We start from the raw sequence: 19662 nt of genomic DNA, 5'->3' as shown, positions 1-19662 counted from the left end.
ATTATGTTTAACTGTTTATGTTATGTTTTTTTTATTATTATTATGTCTCAATTCTAAAATTCTAAGTGATGCAAAATGTTTCACCACAGCTGTATGTTATAGGAAACCATTTTTGATGGATAAATGTGTGACTAATTTGAATGATTGCATTTACTGTTGTAAACTTATATAACTTATAAAAAATATGTACAATATCTGATATGTCTTAATGGCAAGAAACAGATATCAGTGGAGTCTTTTGATATTTGCCCCATTCATTTGAGTGAGTGTCAGATTTCTGAATACAGACTGTAAAGTATGTGGGTGCCCTTAACGAAATGCATTAATGGTCTCTGCATTTGTATTTTAACGCTGGATTGTCAACTCTTTGTGGCTGTAATCATTTGTATTTGTTCTCATGAACTGATCTAGTTTGTGTAAATCCTGCCCTGGGATATTATAGTCTACCAATGTAAAACATGCCAATAAGAATCCAGTACATATGCATTCTAGTTCTTACAGCAATCACTTTTTTTCTGATGTATTAAACACACAGAAGAGGCTATGGTTTTGAAATGTCATAAATCAATGCACGCTGACCATTAATTGTAGTACCATGGTAGCGTGCCAATACCAGTGTGCTACAGTATGACCAATGTAAAAAATGTAATTTCCAATCCACTTTTTTGCTTTTGTTGGTATAGCAATGTTGATTGTTCTGCTAATTATTTTCCAGGTTTGTAATGGTATCTTTTTTTTTTTTTTTTTTTTTTAATTTTCCAAACTAGATATTAGATCTTATTTTCAAATGTAAGGAAAGTGTTATAAAATATAAATTTGAGGAATTAAAAAAAAAAAAAAAATAATAATAATAATTCAAGTGTCAATGTCTGTGAATGTGGGGATCGTCAGGGATTCACTGTGTGTGTTATTTTGGAGTGTGGACCCCACCCAGAGTGATAGTGGTGTGAATGGTCTTTTCATGCTCACATTAAGAGAGGTGTGTGTGTGCTAATTTGTTCCGAATGGGACATTAAGCTTGAGCGACCTGGGAGGCTAGTTAGGTAAATGGAACAAAATGCAAAAGCAGATATAATAACAAAGACATGAGAAACAAAACATGTGGTAGAGAGGGGACTAAAATACAAGTTAAAAGGAGAATGGGAAATATTTTCTGGTGTTATGTTTTCTGAATGGGCTGTCAGTTACGAGTTGTGCTAATGTCTCTTCTTTCATTCATTGCAGAACTGATATGCATGTGAGCAGTTGAAAAGACTATTAATTCTTCCTAACACTGTCTCATAGTAGCTTTCACCCGCATGAAGTGCTGCTGTAGAATCCTCATTACACCATTCGTGTGAGGTTGCAACCTTTCAGCTCTGTTGACACCACTCTAGTGTCTGAAGAGCACAATACTTATTGTCTTACTTGTATACACTATACAGTGTATACACTATACAGTGTGTGTATATATATATATATATATATATATATATATATAATCATTCAAACTTCAATAATATTAAAAGACACAAAAGATGAAGTGGGCATAAACACTGAAAAGTTTCAGTTGGTTAATCCCTCATATCTGAACTGAAGTTATTAATAGTAAACAATTAATTGTCACCCTGTACACTGAGTATCAACAGAAGATGCAAATTCTACCCACCCACACTGCAGGCAAGAATATGAAAGCAGAGTAAGTACTTGTTATTTTATAACTTTTACTTTGTTTCCTTATCAGCACTTGTCGGCATATAGCCCAGCCGACACTTGGTTAAGTGTTAATCTGCTATTGATAGTACAATGCTTCAATAATTGTATAACCTTGTAAGAGTAGACATCTTATCTTAAAAACGTATAATTTATTTTGCAACGTATTCTAAGTAATCACCCCCCAAAAACATGTACAAACCTATTCAAAAGTTAAATGATGTCCAGTTCATTATGGGTCTTATTGCTTTTAAGCCCCTGTTTGTAACACGCTATAACACCCTTTGGTCACTGGGCTGCCTTTCTGAAGCTCAGTCTTGTTGGACTAGTGTAGTCTTCTGACTGTTTGCTTCCTGGATCAGTACGAGAGAAAACAAAGAGCAGGAAAGTATTTAAATTGATGCAGACACCCACAGCCCAGTAAAATCAGGTAGACAATCGATACTGATTTCACTTACAGTGCTTATACAAGGTTACTGTCACCATGCCTGAAACACCCTTGAAAGGCATAAAGAAAATGTATTAGCACAACATGGCAATGCAATGGCTCTGTACTAAGGGCCAGTGGCAGCACTGGATCTGAAGGGAAGCTTAGAGACACCAAGCCTGTTTGTTCAGCATTCCTATCAGGCTAACACCAAGGAGGTGGCCATTGATCAGTTGGCTGATACAATCCCATATTCTCACAAATGCATTTGCTGACACTAATGCTACATAGAATCTTACTTTTTACAGGGAAGGAATGAAAGAGTATACTTGATATAGTATATCCTTTGTGTAGAAAAACAACAATGGTTGCCTTGCAGACATAGAGAATCAATCCCTATTATTAGGCACGGTGAGTTTCACATGGCACCACCTTTTGAGTAGACTGCAGCCTTGGTGACAAGACTGATTTTAAAGTTGGGGAAAGTGTTTTACAATAAAGAAAATGGCTTGAGAGACCATGGCCAGTCTGTTAAAAGTGATTGCTGTCTGAGCTGGATTCAGAGAATGAATGTTTCTGTTTAACTGTGCTGTAACATTCATTTGAACCCCATATCCTCATTGTAATTTCTCTCTGTGCCAATTTAAATAAATACAGTACATTGTTATAGGTTGTAACAGTGTACAACCAAAGAAATATTAAGTGTGGACTCATGGTCATTGTTTAGATTTTATTGAGCAGTTATTGTAGAAAATAAAGTTAAATGAAGACAGTATTAAATTACAATATAATTGTGGTTTCACTTGTAGAGTATAGATAGTAAGGTTTGGAAGAAGGCTTGCATGTAAAAATTGTAGTTTCAAATTAAGTATTGGGATTGGACAGTGCACTTTCTAACACCATACACTGCACAGTAGATAAAGCTGTTAAGCTATTTTTTTCTGATATCTTGTCCAATATCTATATATTATCACTGCACTTCCCATATGCACTAATCGAGGATCTTGAACTTGCAGCCCATGGTTTTGTAATTGAGACAGAAACTCCTGGATGTGGCAGATAGCCAAACTGATTTCCAAGGCAACCAGCTACATGGTTAAACACAAACACATTTCCTGTTCCTAGGGTCCTTAATCATCTGTCTTTTGACCACAAACAGTGAAGGTTGTCTGTCACCCATTGGCTGGGGCACCTGTTTATTAGGAACCTGTTTAATAAGAATTAAGTTAGGCATTATTCTAAAACAGTGTTAATTTGGTAACATTTTGGATATATAATTCATTGAGAACATTCTTGCCTTTACACTATACATGGAAAGTAAATATATAGGAATAAAACAGGCATAATGAATCTTTATAAAAGCACCTATGGGGGTTTGCTGTATTTTATTCTTTGTAAAACAGTAAGTTTGTAATTTTGCAGTTATGTCTGAAAGCTCAAATGGTCCAGATTTGGTATACTAACTATTCCAGGAACAAATGCCTTTGAAAAGGCACCTCAAGTGTCATGCTGTGCCCTGAAACCCATACAGTAGGTAAAGCATAGTGTACTGAAGCAAAAACAGCAGTAAGATCCCTTTGAAAATGAACAATGGAATTGGGCACTTTACTAATTTATATTGCAGCCTTTATTTCAGTATTTCCTGCAGTAAATTGTACTGTATGTAGTATGGAGGACACTTGACTACTGTATATGCAACAGTATATCCCTCACAAAAGCACCCCGTAGTATGCAAAATACTGTAACCACCTTGAGCTATTCATACTTCAATACAGTTTTCAGCTGTATAACTGTGACATTCTTCACAGTGGTGGTTTCAGTGTTCTGAAGTGTTTAAAATGGCCAGTATATTTTAATGTAAGGTATTTACCATACAATTTTGCAGTAGATACAGTGACCATAGCAAATGCTGTTGAATAACACAACCATCTTGTAATACAGCAAAGGGCTTCACTATATACAACATCCTACAATTTAAAACCTTTTCTGATAAAATACTACAGTGAATCAGGGGAATCGTTTATAAAACACATACTAGAATACAGCGTTAAAAAGATATATGACATTTTAGAAAAATGTAAATGATTTAAAGTAACTGTTAACCTGGTTATAAACCACTCCATACCGCATTAATATTAATATTATTAATACAATTATGCAGATGGCTGCTTGTTGAAACGTTTATTTACAGTTTTATAGTCTTTCAATGAACATTAGGTAGGTATATCTCCCTGCTATTATTGTGTATTGTAGCATTTTTCAGTTCACATACTTCCAAGTTTTTCACAAGACTTTCAACATAAAGATCATAATGCCCTTTATTGTCTCTGGGTTGGGCGCTCTGTCATTATTAATGTGATGGATACAACAGTAACTTGACAATTGTTATGAAAACATTCTCTTTTGTCTTTGAAAAACAAGTTGCTCTATAATACTGGACAGGCTTTACGGCAGTCTGTTAAACTAGTTCTGTCTTTGAAATGCTACCTGAGACTACTCTGGATTGATTTGTTTTTGAGGGATTGTACCCTATTAAGTTGCACTTTTCTTTGAAATGTAAAGGTCTGCCCCTATCATCTCAAAGTCCTATTCATAGACTCATTTTCAGACACTTTCAGACGTTTTTTCAGACACTGGAGTTAGGTTGTTTTGAATGATCTGAATGAGTTTGCAGCTTGATATAACTTGTATATTAGTATAGTTTTACAATAACATACTATAGAATTACAAACATTAAATGATATTCCAAAACTATGGTCTGAGGTAGCTGTTTTGATTTATCACTGCTACTGTACAGTGACATTCTGCTTGGAATATTTTTTTCAACTTAGACTAGTTCCACTTTATATACAGCAGAAAAAATTGAATCCATTGGAACATAGAGCTCTGAGTGAATACAAGTTTGCACTGGTGTATATACAGGAGTTTTAGACCTAGAGTTTTAGACCCCTCATGAGAATTGACTTCACAATACAGCTCATCACAGAATACAAGATTCTAGACAGTTACCTTTATTTATTTATACATCACCATTTTTCCAACAAATTAGAGGGCTATGTTCTAGTGGTTTAGGTCATGATACACTACTGCTTTTGATTTTAGCAGTGTTTGAAATGGTTTAAAAACAACATTCCATCACTACGGCAACCATGGAAACTACAGCAGAAGAAAGCAACATAAAAAACAAACATTTCTAGATTTATTCCGCATCGTAGGGAAAATAAATAAATAAATAAAGGATATACATGTATATTATTTTAGATTCCCATGGCCTGAGTTTTTTTGTTTTAACAGCTTTGTATCTTGATGTAAGACAGATAGCACTGGTGTGTGTATGTGATGGATGCTGCCTGAAGTACAATGGCGTTTTCTTCATAAAGTGTGAGGCCAATGCCTACCCAAGAAGCCATGCATGACAGAGCTGGCCTGTAAAGCGCACAGGTTAATAACAGCCTCTTTTGTGCAGGAGGTGGAGGTTCAGGTTGGGCCTGTTCCTGCTCCTTCCAGCAAACACGCCAGGGTGTGTCTATTGTTGGACTCTGCTATAGACAACTTCTAGGGCGCTTAGCCTGTAATCAGGACCAGAGTGGAAAGGACTGGTAATTGTGAACCTGGCAGAAATACATCTAAAAAATACAATGTAGAACAAATGGGTAGCAGAGTATTGCAGATGGGCAGGTTAGCTGCACTTATATGTAAACTACGTTTGACACCTTGAGAGAGGCCACAGTAGTACTTTTAACTGAGTGTTAAAATATCACCATGTCTTAAACAAAAAATGATTTGCAGAGATGTTAATATTACTGTGAAAAAGTAATATACACAATATTACTGATTTTAATTTTCTATTACTTTTGTCAAATATACTACTACTACTACCAATAATAATAATAATAATAATAATAATAATAATAAAAAACATGCATAATAAATATTAATATCAAAACGTTTTATTACCCAATATACCAATACCATACGCTAATAAGATATTATCTGATTACAAGTACTAGCTATGATATTTCAGACCTGTAAGATTCTCTTTAAGTCATTTCTGTGGACCCCTGGACCTTTTGGAACTCACAGCTAATATGGAGTTGAATACGTTGCACAAAACTCCACTGCTAGACACTCCATAGCGTTATGAGTAAAATGTCTTCATTAAAAAATGACCTCAGTAAGACCACTATGTTTTAAAGAATGGCAATTGTTCCAGAATACTAATCGGTGTAGGGGTTATTGGAAGTGACTTGTGACTGATAAAGCTAGATCTTGGCCTCCATCCATACAGAAAATAACCCAAACACTGAATGCTGGTATGTCAGTGCTTGGGTTATTTTCTGTATGGATGGAGGCCAAGATCTTGCTTTATCAGTCACAAGTCACTTCCAATAACCCCTACACCGATTAGTATTCTGGAACAATTGCCATTCTTTAAAACATAGTGGTCGTAAGGTACAGAGACTTGAACTAGTTGGGCACCCACTAACACGTCGCTTTAAAACTCTGATCAATTACTGCTAATCTGTAATTTAATAAGTATGCTGCTCTTGTCCTTATAAACTGTACTGTTAATTAAGTGACACACGGTTCAGCTCCTTTCCATGACATTGTCTCATTGTGTGCTCTTTAGTTCCAAATAAATCTGTCCCAAAATAAACAACAAATTTGGGGACTTCTCACCACTTAGAGATAAAATATGAAATCCTTTACCAATATCCATTGGTTCACACTCTACTTGTTCCAGATCTATCGGAATTCCATGACAAGAGACGCAAAATCTATAAATCTCCTCTACAGTATCGGTGCTGAAATCAGCAATACACTGAACTATGGCTCCAGTGCCCACCTTTTGTTCACTACATGGCGACAGCACAGTGGGACTGATTGCAATCCGTCTGTTTGTTAAATTCCAGTCATTTTTCCGTGAAGAGTTTCAAATAAGCTGAATATTTGCGGTCTTGTACTAAAAGTAAACAAGACTACTGGAGGAATGTTTGTCTTTGGTGTCTTTTGTGAACATTAAGGGTAAGGTACTAAAACTTTTTGGATTCCAAAGTACCTACCTCATTGTGACCTGCTACACTTGTTTTTCTTTCTGTTTTCCGTTATTTCATTTACCTGTATGCCTGCCATTGTTCCTAAAGCCTCCAAGCCAATCTGACCCCCTTCCTCTCCTCCGCTGCATGCTGCCTTTCTTTTCATACACACTTCTATCTGCCCGCCATTTCTGTACTGTGATGCACTGTGCATCCACAATCTGAAGACTGCTTTACTCCAGACACACCCACACATGTTTACTCCACTGCACTGCCTCTTCTAATGGTTGCCTTGTTTTGCAGTCAGTGTCAGGCTTTGATCCTGGCGGCATTGCAGTTAGTAATAGAAAGTACAAGTGTGGCCTATCGTTAACTTAGATACTGTAGCAACTGCATTGTTTTTAAAAAATTACATTTGCTCTAATGTGTGCTTCTTTTCCAATTGTGGGATCTACATCCTGAATGGAAGTGCTTTTAACTATAACAAGCTTAAAACTGCTTTCCTTCTCTTGACCTCGGAGCAGTGACATGTGCCAAAAGGAATGCAAACACTGGTGGACTGCACGTAGACTTTATAAGTTTAGTAGAAGTATGTGTTATTAACAGTGTTATGTGCTTTATATGTTCTTACTAACCCTAGTTCACTAAACATTTTTAGGTCTTGGCAAAATAGAGAAAACACACATATACAGTATAGTACGGTGTCTTCTCCAAGTTGTAACACATTTAAGCAGAAAGTAAAAAGACCTGATACCACGAGCTGAGCAATGAATTCAGTGCCCTAACATCCTATTCTTTATTTTTATTATTTCACAATCAACTGATTAACTAGTCCAAAAATGCAAGAACCATACTGGTCAGTTGACATACACTGTTGAATCAGAGGCTGCCATGAGGCTGTGGAAGGTGTTATTTGAGAACTGGTTTGTTTGGCTCAGTCACTTGGGAGTTTTCTTCACAATTATTCAGGTTTTGACTGAATATACCTGCCTGCCTCCCCCTTGCAGACAAGTATCATGCATCACACCCATGTTCATGCCAGCAGAACCAGTTTGGCAGCTCCCAGGGAATGTCATTGAGGTAAGAGAGGCTCTATTTGACAGAACAGCAGGTGAAATCCACAGGCAACATCTCTGCACCTCATCAAGACCATTTCAAACCTGCAATAGGTAAGATGTACTACTACTTCTCAGTCTATAGCTGGTCGCTTAGCCATGTTCACACAAATGAATTATGTTGTATGCCATAGGTTTTCATCAAAATATAATGTAGCAAGATCCCTAAATGCAAGTGATTTACAGTATTTATGAAAGGTTATTGTGATTCGTGTTTTAAATAGGAAAAATGCTTGAACTAAATAACTTTTAATTTGCATCTGGTGAAAAATAATATAATTTGCGGCAGGAAGAAAGCTTTCAGAAACTTTTGTTTCACGAGTCCTTATCATTTTTACTAATATTTTTGGAAGTGTTAGTCATTTTTATAACAAATATTTCTGGATGTGTTAATTGTGCAGTGTTATTTGTAGTTTACAATGTGTGATGGTATTGAACAGAGCTCTAGCAATTTAAATAATGTTAAAAAAACCTCTAAGTTAATCATTAAGAAACATCTACCAGACTTTAACTCCCAACTGATCAAAGTTTCAGTCCCCGACAACACTGTCTAATGGGCAGAACATTTACACAGTAAATTAAAAGGGCTTTTTACCTGATACAGTGAAGTATATCAAAGTGAATTTGTTCTCTGTGTTGGCTATGGCTAGAAAACATTACATAAAACTCCAAAAAGATGAAAAAGATGGTAATAACAGCAAGTGACAAGTTTATTACTGCTAAGGAGTGAGGCATCTTTAGAGCTAACTGAATTGCAGTTTCGGGTGGTGTAGTGTTTGCTTTAAGTGATAACAAAGTGCGTCAAAGTTGGGCGTAGTTCCTTTCTAGAGGCTGTTGATAGCTGGGAACTTAATTTGTATGAGAAGAAATCTGAGTTAAAAAGCTCACAAAAATGTTGTTTGAGATTCAAAATGATTTGTCTGCTATATATAATGCATACCTGGAAGGCAAAAATGTATTTCATGCATGTCAAAGAGTTTAAAGTGATTTATGTATAGCTATAAGGAGATCTTCAGCTATTAACTTGTCTATTGGCATTTAGGGCTTCATTCATTACCCTGTGTCTGATTATTAATATAAACATACATATCTGTGTAAAACATACATATGTGTGTAAAAATGTTATCATTTATAATGTTTGCGCTGCACAGATTTCTTTAACACCAGACAGATGACTATTTATTTCCATACATCTGTTTTGTAAATGGTATTCAATTAACTGGCACAGTACAATCAACGTAAGCGTTTCATTAATTTATTTGTTGATATAAATATAGTGAAACCAGAACTGTTGGGTGCTTATACATGTATTTTTAGTTAGGTTTACATCATGTCATCATTTTTAGTTAGGTTTACATCATGTCCCTTTTTACCATATATAACTCACATATAACTATCCTGTTGTACTAGTTGTAAAGCCTTGTGTATAGGGTGGGGTAGTCTACTAACATTTTAAGTTACAATGACAGACCTGAACAAAGTAACAATAATAGCAACCAGTGAGTGTGGCAGAAAACTATCCACACCTGGGGACAATAGCATTAGCTTACAAATTAGGTGGACAAACCAGTTTAATCTTTTCCGTTTAGTCGTCTGATAACCGAGAACAAGAAAAGGCAAGGAGACACGTTTTATTTTGGGGTGCATTTTTGCTGTCTTAGAGAAATCCCCATACAAATGAGATAAATATAATGTGCACCATTATTCATACGATAGTGCAGGGGTCTCCAACCCTGGTCCCCCTATCCAGCAGGTTTTATAGGTGTCTTTACATCATCAGTGGCTGGAACACCTGTTAATCTTGACTAATTAAGCCAATAATTGGTTCAATTAAGTAACTGAGATTGGTTGAAACGAAAACCAGCAGCCACAGTAGCTCTGCAGGACCATTGTTGGAGACCCCTGCTATAATGAGATTGAGAAACATATTTGTTCCATCTGCTGTTGGGTGATGGTACTGTTTGAACACAGCAAGTGGGTGGAGTGTCATCAAGTGCACATTCAGAGTCCATACAATCAAATCTCTTCTCAGCCTCAGGCCTGCAACCCTCATTGCCTAGCTTATTGATGGGAGCTCAAGGAATATTCATTTGAGAATTGCATTTGTCTATGTTCGACAATGACTTAATTTAACAATATGCATATGCTTCCAATTTCAAAGCCCTGGAATCTTCCCAATGGCAATGACACCTGTCTTATGATTAGGGTTGCTGTTCAGTCTTGAACATGTTAACCACAGTATGACATACCCAAAGCTTCCTATATGCTTAAAAAGACATATCAAGTGACTTCAGATTACCAGAATGAGAGCGCTGAGGTACCACACTCTGAAGGCCCTCACTTTAGTGGATTCAGAATTAAGCAAGAGCTGCATTCCTCTGCAGGTTTACAGGACAGATTCACTTTTGTCAAGGCAGCACAAGGCTTTCTTTCATTGCTTTTCTGCATGAGGGATGTTCCCGGTATTTCAGGTGGCCTCAGGGTGAAAGACTATTGCAGCTTGACATTTTGGAGGAGCACAAATGAACTCAGGTCATGTTTGTTTATGAAAAGATATCCAGTGAAAGGGTAAAGATTAGTGAAGTACAGAGCCTCAAAGAACTGGAATTTTTTTTTTGTTTTGTTTTACTCTAGTCGACACATGAGCAAATTTGTGAAGTACCTGGAACACATGTGACCAAAAAAATAATAAAATAAATGGAATCAGATGAGATACGTTTCTCATAGAATGTTTTACAGAGGTAGATATTTTTTGCTGTCTGTAGCTATGGACTTTTCATTTTGTGACACTTTGCTCAGTCAGTAGACAGCAGCTGATATTGTTTGCATTTCTGACACTGATTAAAGTCTCACAACCATTTTTTAAAAACTAAATAGCAAGCTGGGTTACAGGTTACTGCATTTGTTCTGCACACTCATCAGAAAGCATATACACTGGCTTAGAGTTTGTTTACACTGTTTACATTACTATGCAACTGTAGCAACAAGCACACAAGCCTCCTTCCTCCTTAAAGGCTTCTGGCCACTCTCTCACTATTTGAACTAAACAGCCACATTCCTGCTATTCTACCTGCAGCAGTAGGGGAGTATGAATCCTGAATGTAAGATCAGTTTTAGTCAGGAAGGCAAATTATATCTCCCTTTTCCCCCTTTTTGTCAGTTTTTTTATATGAACATTTTTAAAAAGGTGTTAAATCATTTTGCCCACTAGGTGGGACTAGCACAGCCCTTTGAATTAAAAAAAATGTAGTGTTGGAGAAGGAAGAGATTTCCTTTAGACACACAGGTAGGGTTGTGGTGGGGAAGCCAGATACACTAGAACTGCTGTTGGCAGAATGACAAAGCAGAGGGTTGTGTTTTGTACTCTCTTCACAGTTCTAATGTGTTCAGTTGAAGTGTACAGAATAAAAAAAAACATTCAAATGCCAACAAGAAAAGGAAAATGTCTTTACTTTTACTGCCTTCTTATTTGAGGGTAAATAGATTATTGAAAAAGAATGGTAACACTGTAAATCTTTCTGCACAATATAACTTGAACCCCTAACCATAACCCTTTTCTGATAAAAGTGTGTACTTACATATATTGTGCCAAAAGATTTATACATTGTAGTTTTATGTAAGCATGCATGTATTTACTAACTACTATGTAAATCCACAGTAATTCTTTTTTTTTTTTTTTTTACTGTTGTTCAATTTCTAGCCATGCTGTCTGGTTTAGAAAGCTCTAACATTGCATATCATACTTTCAGGTAGTCTTCAGCCCTTCACAATATTTTTTTCTTGTCATTGACCAATCAGCCTAGACCTGTTAAAAAACAAATTGGAAACAAAAAAGTTATAAATAAAAACAACGTGAAGATTTGATATGGAACTGGAGCTAAATAAAGGGTAGGGCAACAGGTTTATAATTCCAAAGTTATACCACATGAAACTGTATATAGTACATTAAGAATGGTGTGTTTAAGTGAAGTTGTTGATGTTAGCAGCAACTATGGGGTGTGCCACACATTCTTTCAAAAGAATGAAAGTGTACGCCAGATCGTTATTATCATGATAGGATTTCTGAAAGTAAAAAACACCAATTAAAATTATAGACCTGCTGCATCTCGCTAGTTTGGAAACTTGATCTGGTATTTGAAGCATAAAGGTCTGAGAACCTAGCCCAAAACATTCTAATTCAATGACCTCAGGTCCAATGAAGGTCAGAAGGGGTGATTTATCGGACTGGTCATTATCACTAAAACCAATAGCCAATCCGGTGAACTCCCTTTGTATATAAGATTTTTTTAGTCACTATGGTTTTTAATTCTTGTCACCCTCACCAATACCTGACTTTCTATATTATACTGTAGCAGACACATTCATTAAAACTATGTTTACTTCTTTACAGGTCTCTACCAGAGGTTTACTCCAGGACATGTGTTTGTAATTAAAGGCAGATGCAATGGTATGTTCTGAGATCATTTCCCTATTCCAGTGGACAGCTGTGTCATGCAACTATTACTTTTAACCTGGTCAGAGCTGATTAGAGCTATCATACATTAAACAATAGTGTTCAATCAATCAATATTATCTTGCAAAGTAAAATAGAAAATGAATTCACAAAACTTTAAGGACTATTTGAAGGAATGTTTTTTGACTTTAAAACTATTTTTTAGTTTATTTTCTCTATGTTTTCTTTGAAACATATGGATAAAGAAATAAAACCTCAAGAAACCAACTGAAAAGTGTCCCTGAACCTCAAAATGTATTTATTGAATGGAAATGGGTTGTACAAACAATCCTGAACAGTGAAATCAATCCTTGTTTTTTTTGTGGGTATTTCTTGATTTGCATGTACATTTTTGTATTCATTTTGAGAAACAAGAACATTCTAACTCAAACCAAGAAGCATGATCTGTATTGTGGGCATCCCAGCAGTCAGTCAAATAAAATTGTTATTTTTTTTTTTAAAAAAGAGTGTTCTGATCGGAGGAACGGGGTCCCAGAGCCTCTCAAACCACCTGATTCTTGAAGAAAATGAGGAAGGGGGAATCATCATACAGAACATCAGCAATGCTTCTGTTGTAGAAGCTTCTGGTTTGAAGAAAGGTAAATGGAAATATTTAACAGTATTTACATATAGGGTTATAAGGCTCATGTTCGTACAGTGCTCCCCCTCACAACGCTGTAGGCAGATGGGAACCCTGAATACTTCCCTTTCTAACCTATTCTGCCTTATAGAGGGAGCTCTGTATTGTTATGCCTGCAGCAGGCCACATTCAGTTTATATTTTTGCTGTTGCATGCTTGAAAATGATAAATCCCTAAAATATTTAATTATGTGGAGATACCACTGGATCACAAGTCCCACAAATGTTTTCAAATGTTGTTGTTTTATAAGTTTGCACAATTCATTATGACAGCATGTTTTATGCACTACCTTCAGCAATTATTCATCATAGTTTTTATTCTAATCAGCCTTATATTTTATTGCAGGGGATGAGATAGTTGGTGCAACCATTTACTTTGACAAGCTCAAGAAAGATGACGTGCTGAAGATACTGAAACTTGCAGAGTCTTACAACACAGAGATGAAGGTTCATACCAAAAACGAGCTGAAATCTCCACATGTGGCCTGGGCAACACCTGATTTTAGCATCAGAACTCCTGAAGCAGTACGTTCAATTTGACCTTTTAGAGGTTCAGTACAGTATATATTTGATGACATCCTCCAATTGCTGTGTTTTTTTTTTTTCAGATGCTTATGAATTCAGACTACAACAAATTATTCAACAAGAAGATCAAACGACACCTGAAGACAACATCCTCCTGTGATGACATTTTTTCTGCTTCGAATGCAGATGTGAAAGCACCAGGAATGCAAGTGGACCGTTTGAATATGTCAGGACCCAATATGTTTCCTCCAGATGTAAGCTTCAAAGGTCCAAACCTGGAGCATCCTAACTTTGAAGGTGATTGGCCTAGTGCCAATATGGAGGCTTCAAAAATCAAACTAAAGGGCCCTAATGTAGATCTGAAAGGATCAAAGCTTAACCTAGAAGCGCCAGATTTTGATGTTGATGGACCAGGAGGAAAATTCAAAATGCCGACCTTGAAGATGTCTGACTTTGGACTCTCAGGACCAAAAGCAAAGGGACCTGATTTGGACCTGGATGCAAACATGAAGACTCCTGATTTAAACATCAGGGCTCCAAAGGTGAAGGGAGGAATCAATGCTCCTGATATTGATGTGAATATGCCAAAGGCTGAACTTAAGAGTCCAAAGCTGGATATGAAAGCGCCAGATGTTGATCTTGATGGACCAGGAGGAAAATTCAAAATGCCGACCTTTAAGCTGCCTGACTTTGGACTCTCAGGACCAAAAGTAAAGGGACCTGATTTGGACCTGGATGCAAACATGAAGACTCCTGATTTAAACATCAGGGCTCCAAAGGTGAAGGGAGGAATCAGTGCTCCTGATATTGATGTGAATATGCCAAAGGCTGAAATTAAGAGTCCAAAGCTGGATATTAAAGCCCCAGATGTTGATGTTGATGGACCAGGAGGAAAATTCAGAATGCCGACCTTGAAGATGCCTGACTTTGGACTCTCAGGACCAAAAGTGAAAGGACCTGATTTGGACCTGGATGCAAACATGAAGACTCCTGATTTAAACATCAGGGCTCCAAAGGTGAAGGGAGGAATCAGTGCTCCTGATATTGATGTGAATATGCCAAAGGCTGAACTTAAGAGTCCAAAGCTGGATATGAAAGCGCCAGATGTTGATCTTGATGGACCAGGAGGAAAATTCAGAATGCCGACCTTTAAGCTGCCTGACTTTGGACTTTCAGGACCAAAAGCAAAGGGAACTGACTTGGACCTGGATGCAAACATAAAGGCCCCTGATTTAAACATCAGGGCTCCAAAGGTGAAGGGAGGAATCAGTGCTCCTGATATTGATATGAATATGCCAAAGGCTGAACTTGAGAGTCCAAAGCTGGATATGAAAGCGCCAGATGTTGATCTTGATGGACCAGGAGGAAAATTCAAAATGCCGACATTTAAGATGCCTGACTTTGGAATATCAGGACGAAAAGTGAAAGGACCTGATTTGGATGCAAGCATGAAGACTCCTGATTTAAACATCAGGACTCCAAAGGTGAAGGGAGGAATCAGTGCTCCTGATATTGATATGAATATGCCAAAGGCTGAAATTAAGAGTCCAAAGCTGGATATGAAAGCGCCAGATGTTGATCTTGATGGACCAGGAGGAAAATTCAGAATGCCGACCTTGAAGATGCCTGACTTTGGACTCTCAGGACCAAAAGCAAAGGGAACTGACTTGGACCTGGATGCAAACATAAAGGCCCCTGATTTAAACATCAGGGCTCCAAAGGTGAAGGGAGGAATCAGTGCTCCTGATATTGATATGAATATGCCAAAGGCTGAACTTGAGAGTCCAAAGCTGGATATGAAAGCGCCAGATGTTGATCTTGATGGACCAGGAGGAAAATTCAAAATGCCGACATTTAAGATGCCTGACTTTGGACTATCAGGACGAAAAGTGAAAGGACCTGATTTCGATGCAAACATGAAGACTCCTGATTTAAACATCAGGGCTCCAAAGGTGAAGGGAGGAATCAGTGCTCCTGATATTGATGTGAATATGCCAAAGGCTGAAATTAAGAGTCCAAAGCTGGATATTAAAGCCCCAGATGTTGATGTTGATGGACCAGGAGGAAAATTCAGAATGCCGACCTTGAAGATGCCTGACTTTGGACTCTCAGGACCAAAAGTAAAGGGACCTGATTTGGACCTGGATGCAAACATGAAGACTCCTGATTTAAACATCAGGGCTCCAAAGGTGAAGGGAGGAATCAGTGCTCCTGATATTGATGTGAATATGCCAATGGCTGAAATTAAGAGTCCAAAGCTGGATATGAAAGTGCCAGATGTTGATCTTGATGGACCAGGAGGAAAATTCAAAATGCCGACATTTAAGGTGCCTGACTTTGGAATATCAGGACCCAAAGTGAAAGGACCTGATTTGGACCTGGATGCAAACATGAAGACTCCTGATTTAAACATCAGGGCTCCAAAGGTGAAGGGAGGAATCAGTGCTCCTGATATTGATGTGAATATGCCAAAAGCTGAACTTAAGAGTCCAAAGCTGGATATTAAAGCCCCAGATGTTGATGTTGATGGACCAGGAGGAAAATTCAGAATGCCGACCTTTAAGATGCCTGAGTTTGGACTCTCAGGACGAAAAGTGAAAGGACCTGATTTGGATGCAAACATGAAGACTCCTGATTTAAACATCAGGGCTCCAAAGGTGAAGGGAGGAATCAGTGCTCCTGATATTGATGTGAATATGCCAAAGGCTGAACTTAAGAGTCCAAAGCTGGATATTAAAGCCCCAGATGTTGATGTTGATGGACCAGGAGGAAAATTCAGAATGCCGACCTTGAAGATGCCTGACTTTGGACTCTCAGGACCAAAAGTAAAGGGACCTGATTTGGACCTGGATGCAAACATGAAGACTCCTGATTTAAACATCAGGGCTCCAAAGGTGAAGGGAGGAATCAGTGCTCCTGATATTGATGTGAATATGCCAAAGGCTGAACTTAAGAGTCCAAAGCTGGATATGAAAGTGCCAGATATTGATCTTGATGGACCAGGAGGAAAATTCAAAATGCCGACATTTAAGGTGCCTGACTTTGGAATATCAGGACCCAAAGTGAAAGGACCTGATTTGGACCTGGATGCAAACATGAAGACTCCTGATTTAAACATCAGGGCTCCAAAGGTGAAGGGAGGAATCAGTGCTTCTGATATTGATGTGAATATGCCAAAGGCTGAAATTAAGAGTCCAAAGCTGGATATGAAAGCCCCAGATGTTGATCTTGATGGACCAGGAGGAAAATTCAAAATGCCGACCTTTAAGATGCCTGACTTTGGACTATCAGAACGAAAAGTGAAAGGACCTGATTTGGATGCAAACATGAAGACTCCTGATTTAAACATCAGGGCTCCAAAGGTGAAGGGAGGAATCAGTGCTCCTGATATTGATGTGAATATGCCAAAGGCTGAAATTAAGAGTCCAAAGCTGGATATTAAAGCCCCAGATGTTGATGTTGATGGACCAGGAGGAAAATTCAGAACGCCGACATTTAAGGTGCCTGATTTTGGAATATCAGGAACCAAAGTGAAAGGACCTGATTTGGACCTGGATGCAAACATGAAGACTCCTGATTTAAACATCAGGGCTCCAAAGGTGAAGGGAGGAATCAGTGCTCCTGATATTGATGTGAATATGCCAAAGGCTGAAATTAAGAGTCCAAAGCTGGATATGAAAGCACCAGATGTTGATCTTGATGGACCAGGAGGAAAATTCAAAATGCCGACCTTGAAGATGCCTGACTTTGGACTCTCAGGACCCAAAGTGAAAGGACCTGATGTGGATATAGATGCAAATGTGAATATGCCAGGTATCAATATGTCAGCACCAAAGAAAGCAGGTGATCTAAAGGGCCCCAAAGTAGATTTGCCTGAAGGAAGTTTGAAAGGTCCAAACATTAATATGCCATCCCTGAACCTTTCTGGTCCTCAAGTATCTTCTCCAAATACTAATTTAAATCTGAAAACACCAAAGCTCAAGGGTGACATAAATCTTTCTGGCCCAAAACTACAAAGTGATATGAAGGGACCTGGTTTTGATGTAAAACATCCAAATGTTGATATCAATAAACCAGATGTCAAAATTGGAACCCCAGAAGGAAAAATGAAATTCCCCAAATTAAAATTCCCATCCTTTGGATTTTCAGGACCTAAAGTAAAATCACCTGATGTAAGTGTGGATGCCTATGTCAAAACGTCAAATGTAGATGTTTCAGTTCCAAAAGTTAAGGGTGGTATAAGCTCTCCAAAACTGGATGTGAAATCACCAACAGCAAAGGCTGGGTTAGACATTCCTGATGTTGACCTTGATGTTCCTAACCCCAAACTGAAGGGTTCAAAGTTTAAATTACCATTTAGCTTTCCTAAAATGTATACTGGGGATGCTGACCTCAATGTAAAGGGGGAAATTGATACATCCACCCTTAAAGGTGACATCAAAGGCGCAAATGTTGATGTTAATGCCCCTAACACAGGTGGCATTAAGGGTCCAAAAGTAGATGTTGACTTACCTAATGCTAATATGAAAGGCAAGAAATTTAACATGCCAGAATTGTCTTTATCTGGACCTGATCTTAATGCACCCAACCTAAAAGGAGCTCTATCTGCTCCAAAGTTACAAGGTGATCTGAAAGGACCAAACATTGACATGAATGGCCCAGATTGTGGTGTTGAAAGTTCAGAGGGAAAATTTAAATTTCCAACCCTTGGAAGAAATAAAGAGCTTGATATGGATGCAAAGTTCAATTCACCAGATGGGAATCTTAAAAAAACCATTGCAGGTGATCTAAAAGCACAAAATGTAAATGTCAATTTACCTGATGCAGATATTCAAGGGCCAAAGCTCAATTTGTCATCATTTGATGCTCCAGATGTAGATCTTAACTTGCAAATGCCCCAAATTAAAGGGGACATTAATGGTCCAAATGTTAATTATTCAGGGCCCAAATTCTCAGCTCCTAAAGCAGACTTCAGTCTTCAATCACCAAAAATGAAAAGTGATGTAGGAATATCTGGACCAATTATTAAAGGCCAGGTCCCAGATTTAGAGATGGATGTCAGTGGTCCAAAAGTAAATGTTAGTGCAGATGGTCAAATTACAAGGGGTACATTTAAAGTAAACAAGGCTGCACCTAAAGCTAAAGTTGACAGTACAGTCATAGACAAGAATTCACTTCCAAGGTTTAGTAGTAGTACTGATGTTGTTCAAGATGACACATCAAATTCCTTTAGCTTTTCAGATTTCTTCGGTTTTGGCAATAAGAAAGGTTCTGCAGATATAACCACGGAAGGCAGTGTATCACCAACATCTCCATCTACGTCCTCCAAATTACGTTTGTCAGAACGTGACTTGTCATTTGTCTAGTGATTGGTCATCCTCTGTACATTTTCAAATGGCATATGATGGTCAAATCCCATCTGCCTAAACCTAACATTGAAAAGATTTTTAAAGATAACATTTTTTTTCCTTTTTTTGTAAATATATATTACCAGTACTTTAAGCTGTTACATAAATCCTTTTTATTGTCTTATTTTAATGAGAAAATGTTGACATTTTGTTATTTTGTTATTTCGGAATCGACTACTATATAATTATATATATATATATATATATATATATATATATATATATATATATATATATATATATATATAAAGCTGACAGGATATCAGTGTTTTGCAGAAAACAATAACACACAGAGAGCAGCAAGTACACCTCAATAATAATAAATGCG

General features: G+C 37.5%; 1 protein-coding gene across 9 annotated transcripts; it reads left to right on the top strand.

The window, feature by feature from the left end:
- Positions 1-8157: 8157 nt before the first annotated feature.
- si:ch211-125o16.4 (neuroblast differentiation-associated protein AHNAK) lies at positions 8158-19494 on the top strand. 9 transcript variants are annotated; one of them, XM_041249952.1, is made up of 6 exons: positions 8158-8324; positions 12661-12717; positions 13229-13361; positions 13748-13926; positions 14010-15842; positions 16080-19494. In XM_041249952.1, the coding sequence occupies exons 2-6, from the start codon at positions 12715-12717 to the stop codon at positions 19290-19292; spliced, it is 5361 nt and encodes a 1786-aa protein (XP_041105886.1). In that variant the 5' UTR covers positions 8158-8324; positions 12661-12714; the 3' UTR covers positions 19293-19494. The 9 variants fall into 9 exon arrangements, with proteins under 9 accessions (XP_041105886.1, XP_041105885.1, XP_041105887.1 ...); XM_041249951.1 differs by having other exon boundaries at positions 14010-16547; positions 16785-19494; XM_041249953.1 differs by having other exon boundaries at positions 14010-16784; positions 17253-19494.
- The last annotated feature ends 168 nt before the right edge of the window (positions 19495-19662 follow it).

This window comes from Polyodon spathula, chromosome 5 (assembly GCF_017654505.1).
Source record: "Polyodon spathula isolate WHYD16114869_AA chromosome 5, ASM1765450v1, whole genome shotgun sequence".
In the NCBI taxonomy this organism is placed as follows: domain Eukaryota; kingdom Metazoa; phylum Chordata; class Actinopteri; order Acipenseriformes; family Polyodontidae; genus Polyodon; species Polyodon spathula.
Note: the sequence above shows the minus strand (reverse complement) of the source record. Positions and strands in the feature narration are given on the sequence as shown.

Coding starts and splice junctions, on each gene's coding strand:
- si:ch211-125o16.4 (XM_041249948.1), top strand. Junction 13,362..13,747: donor AGCTTCTGGTTTGAAGAAAG/GTAAATGGAAAT, acceptor ATTTTATTGCAG/GGGATGAGATAGTTGGTGCA. Junction 13,927..14,009: donor GCATCAGAACTCCTGAAGCA/GTACGTTCAATT, acceptor TTTTTTTTTCAG/ATGCTTATGAATTCAGACTA.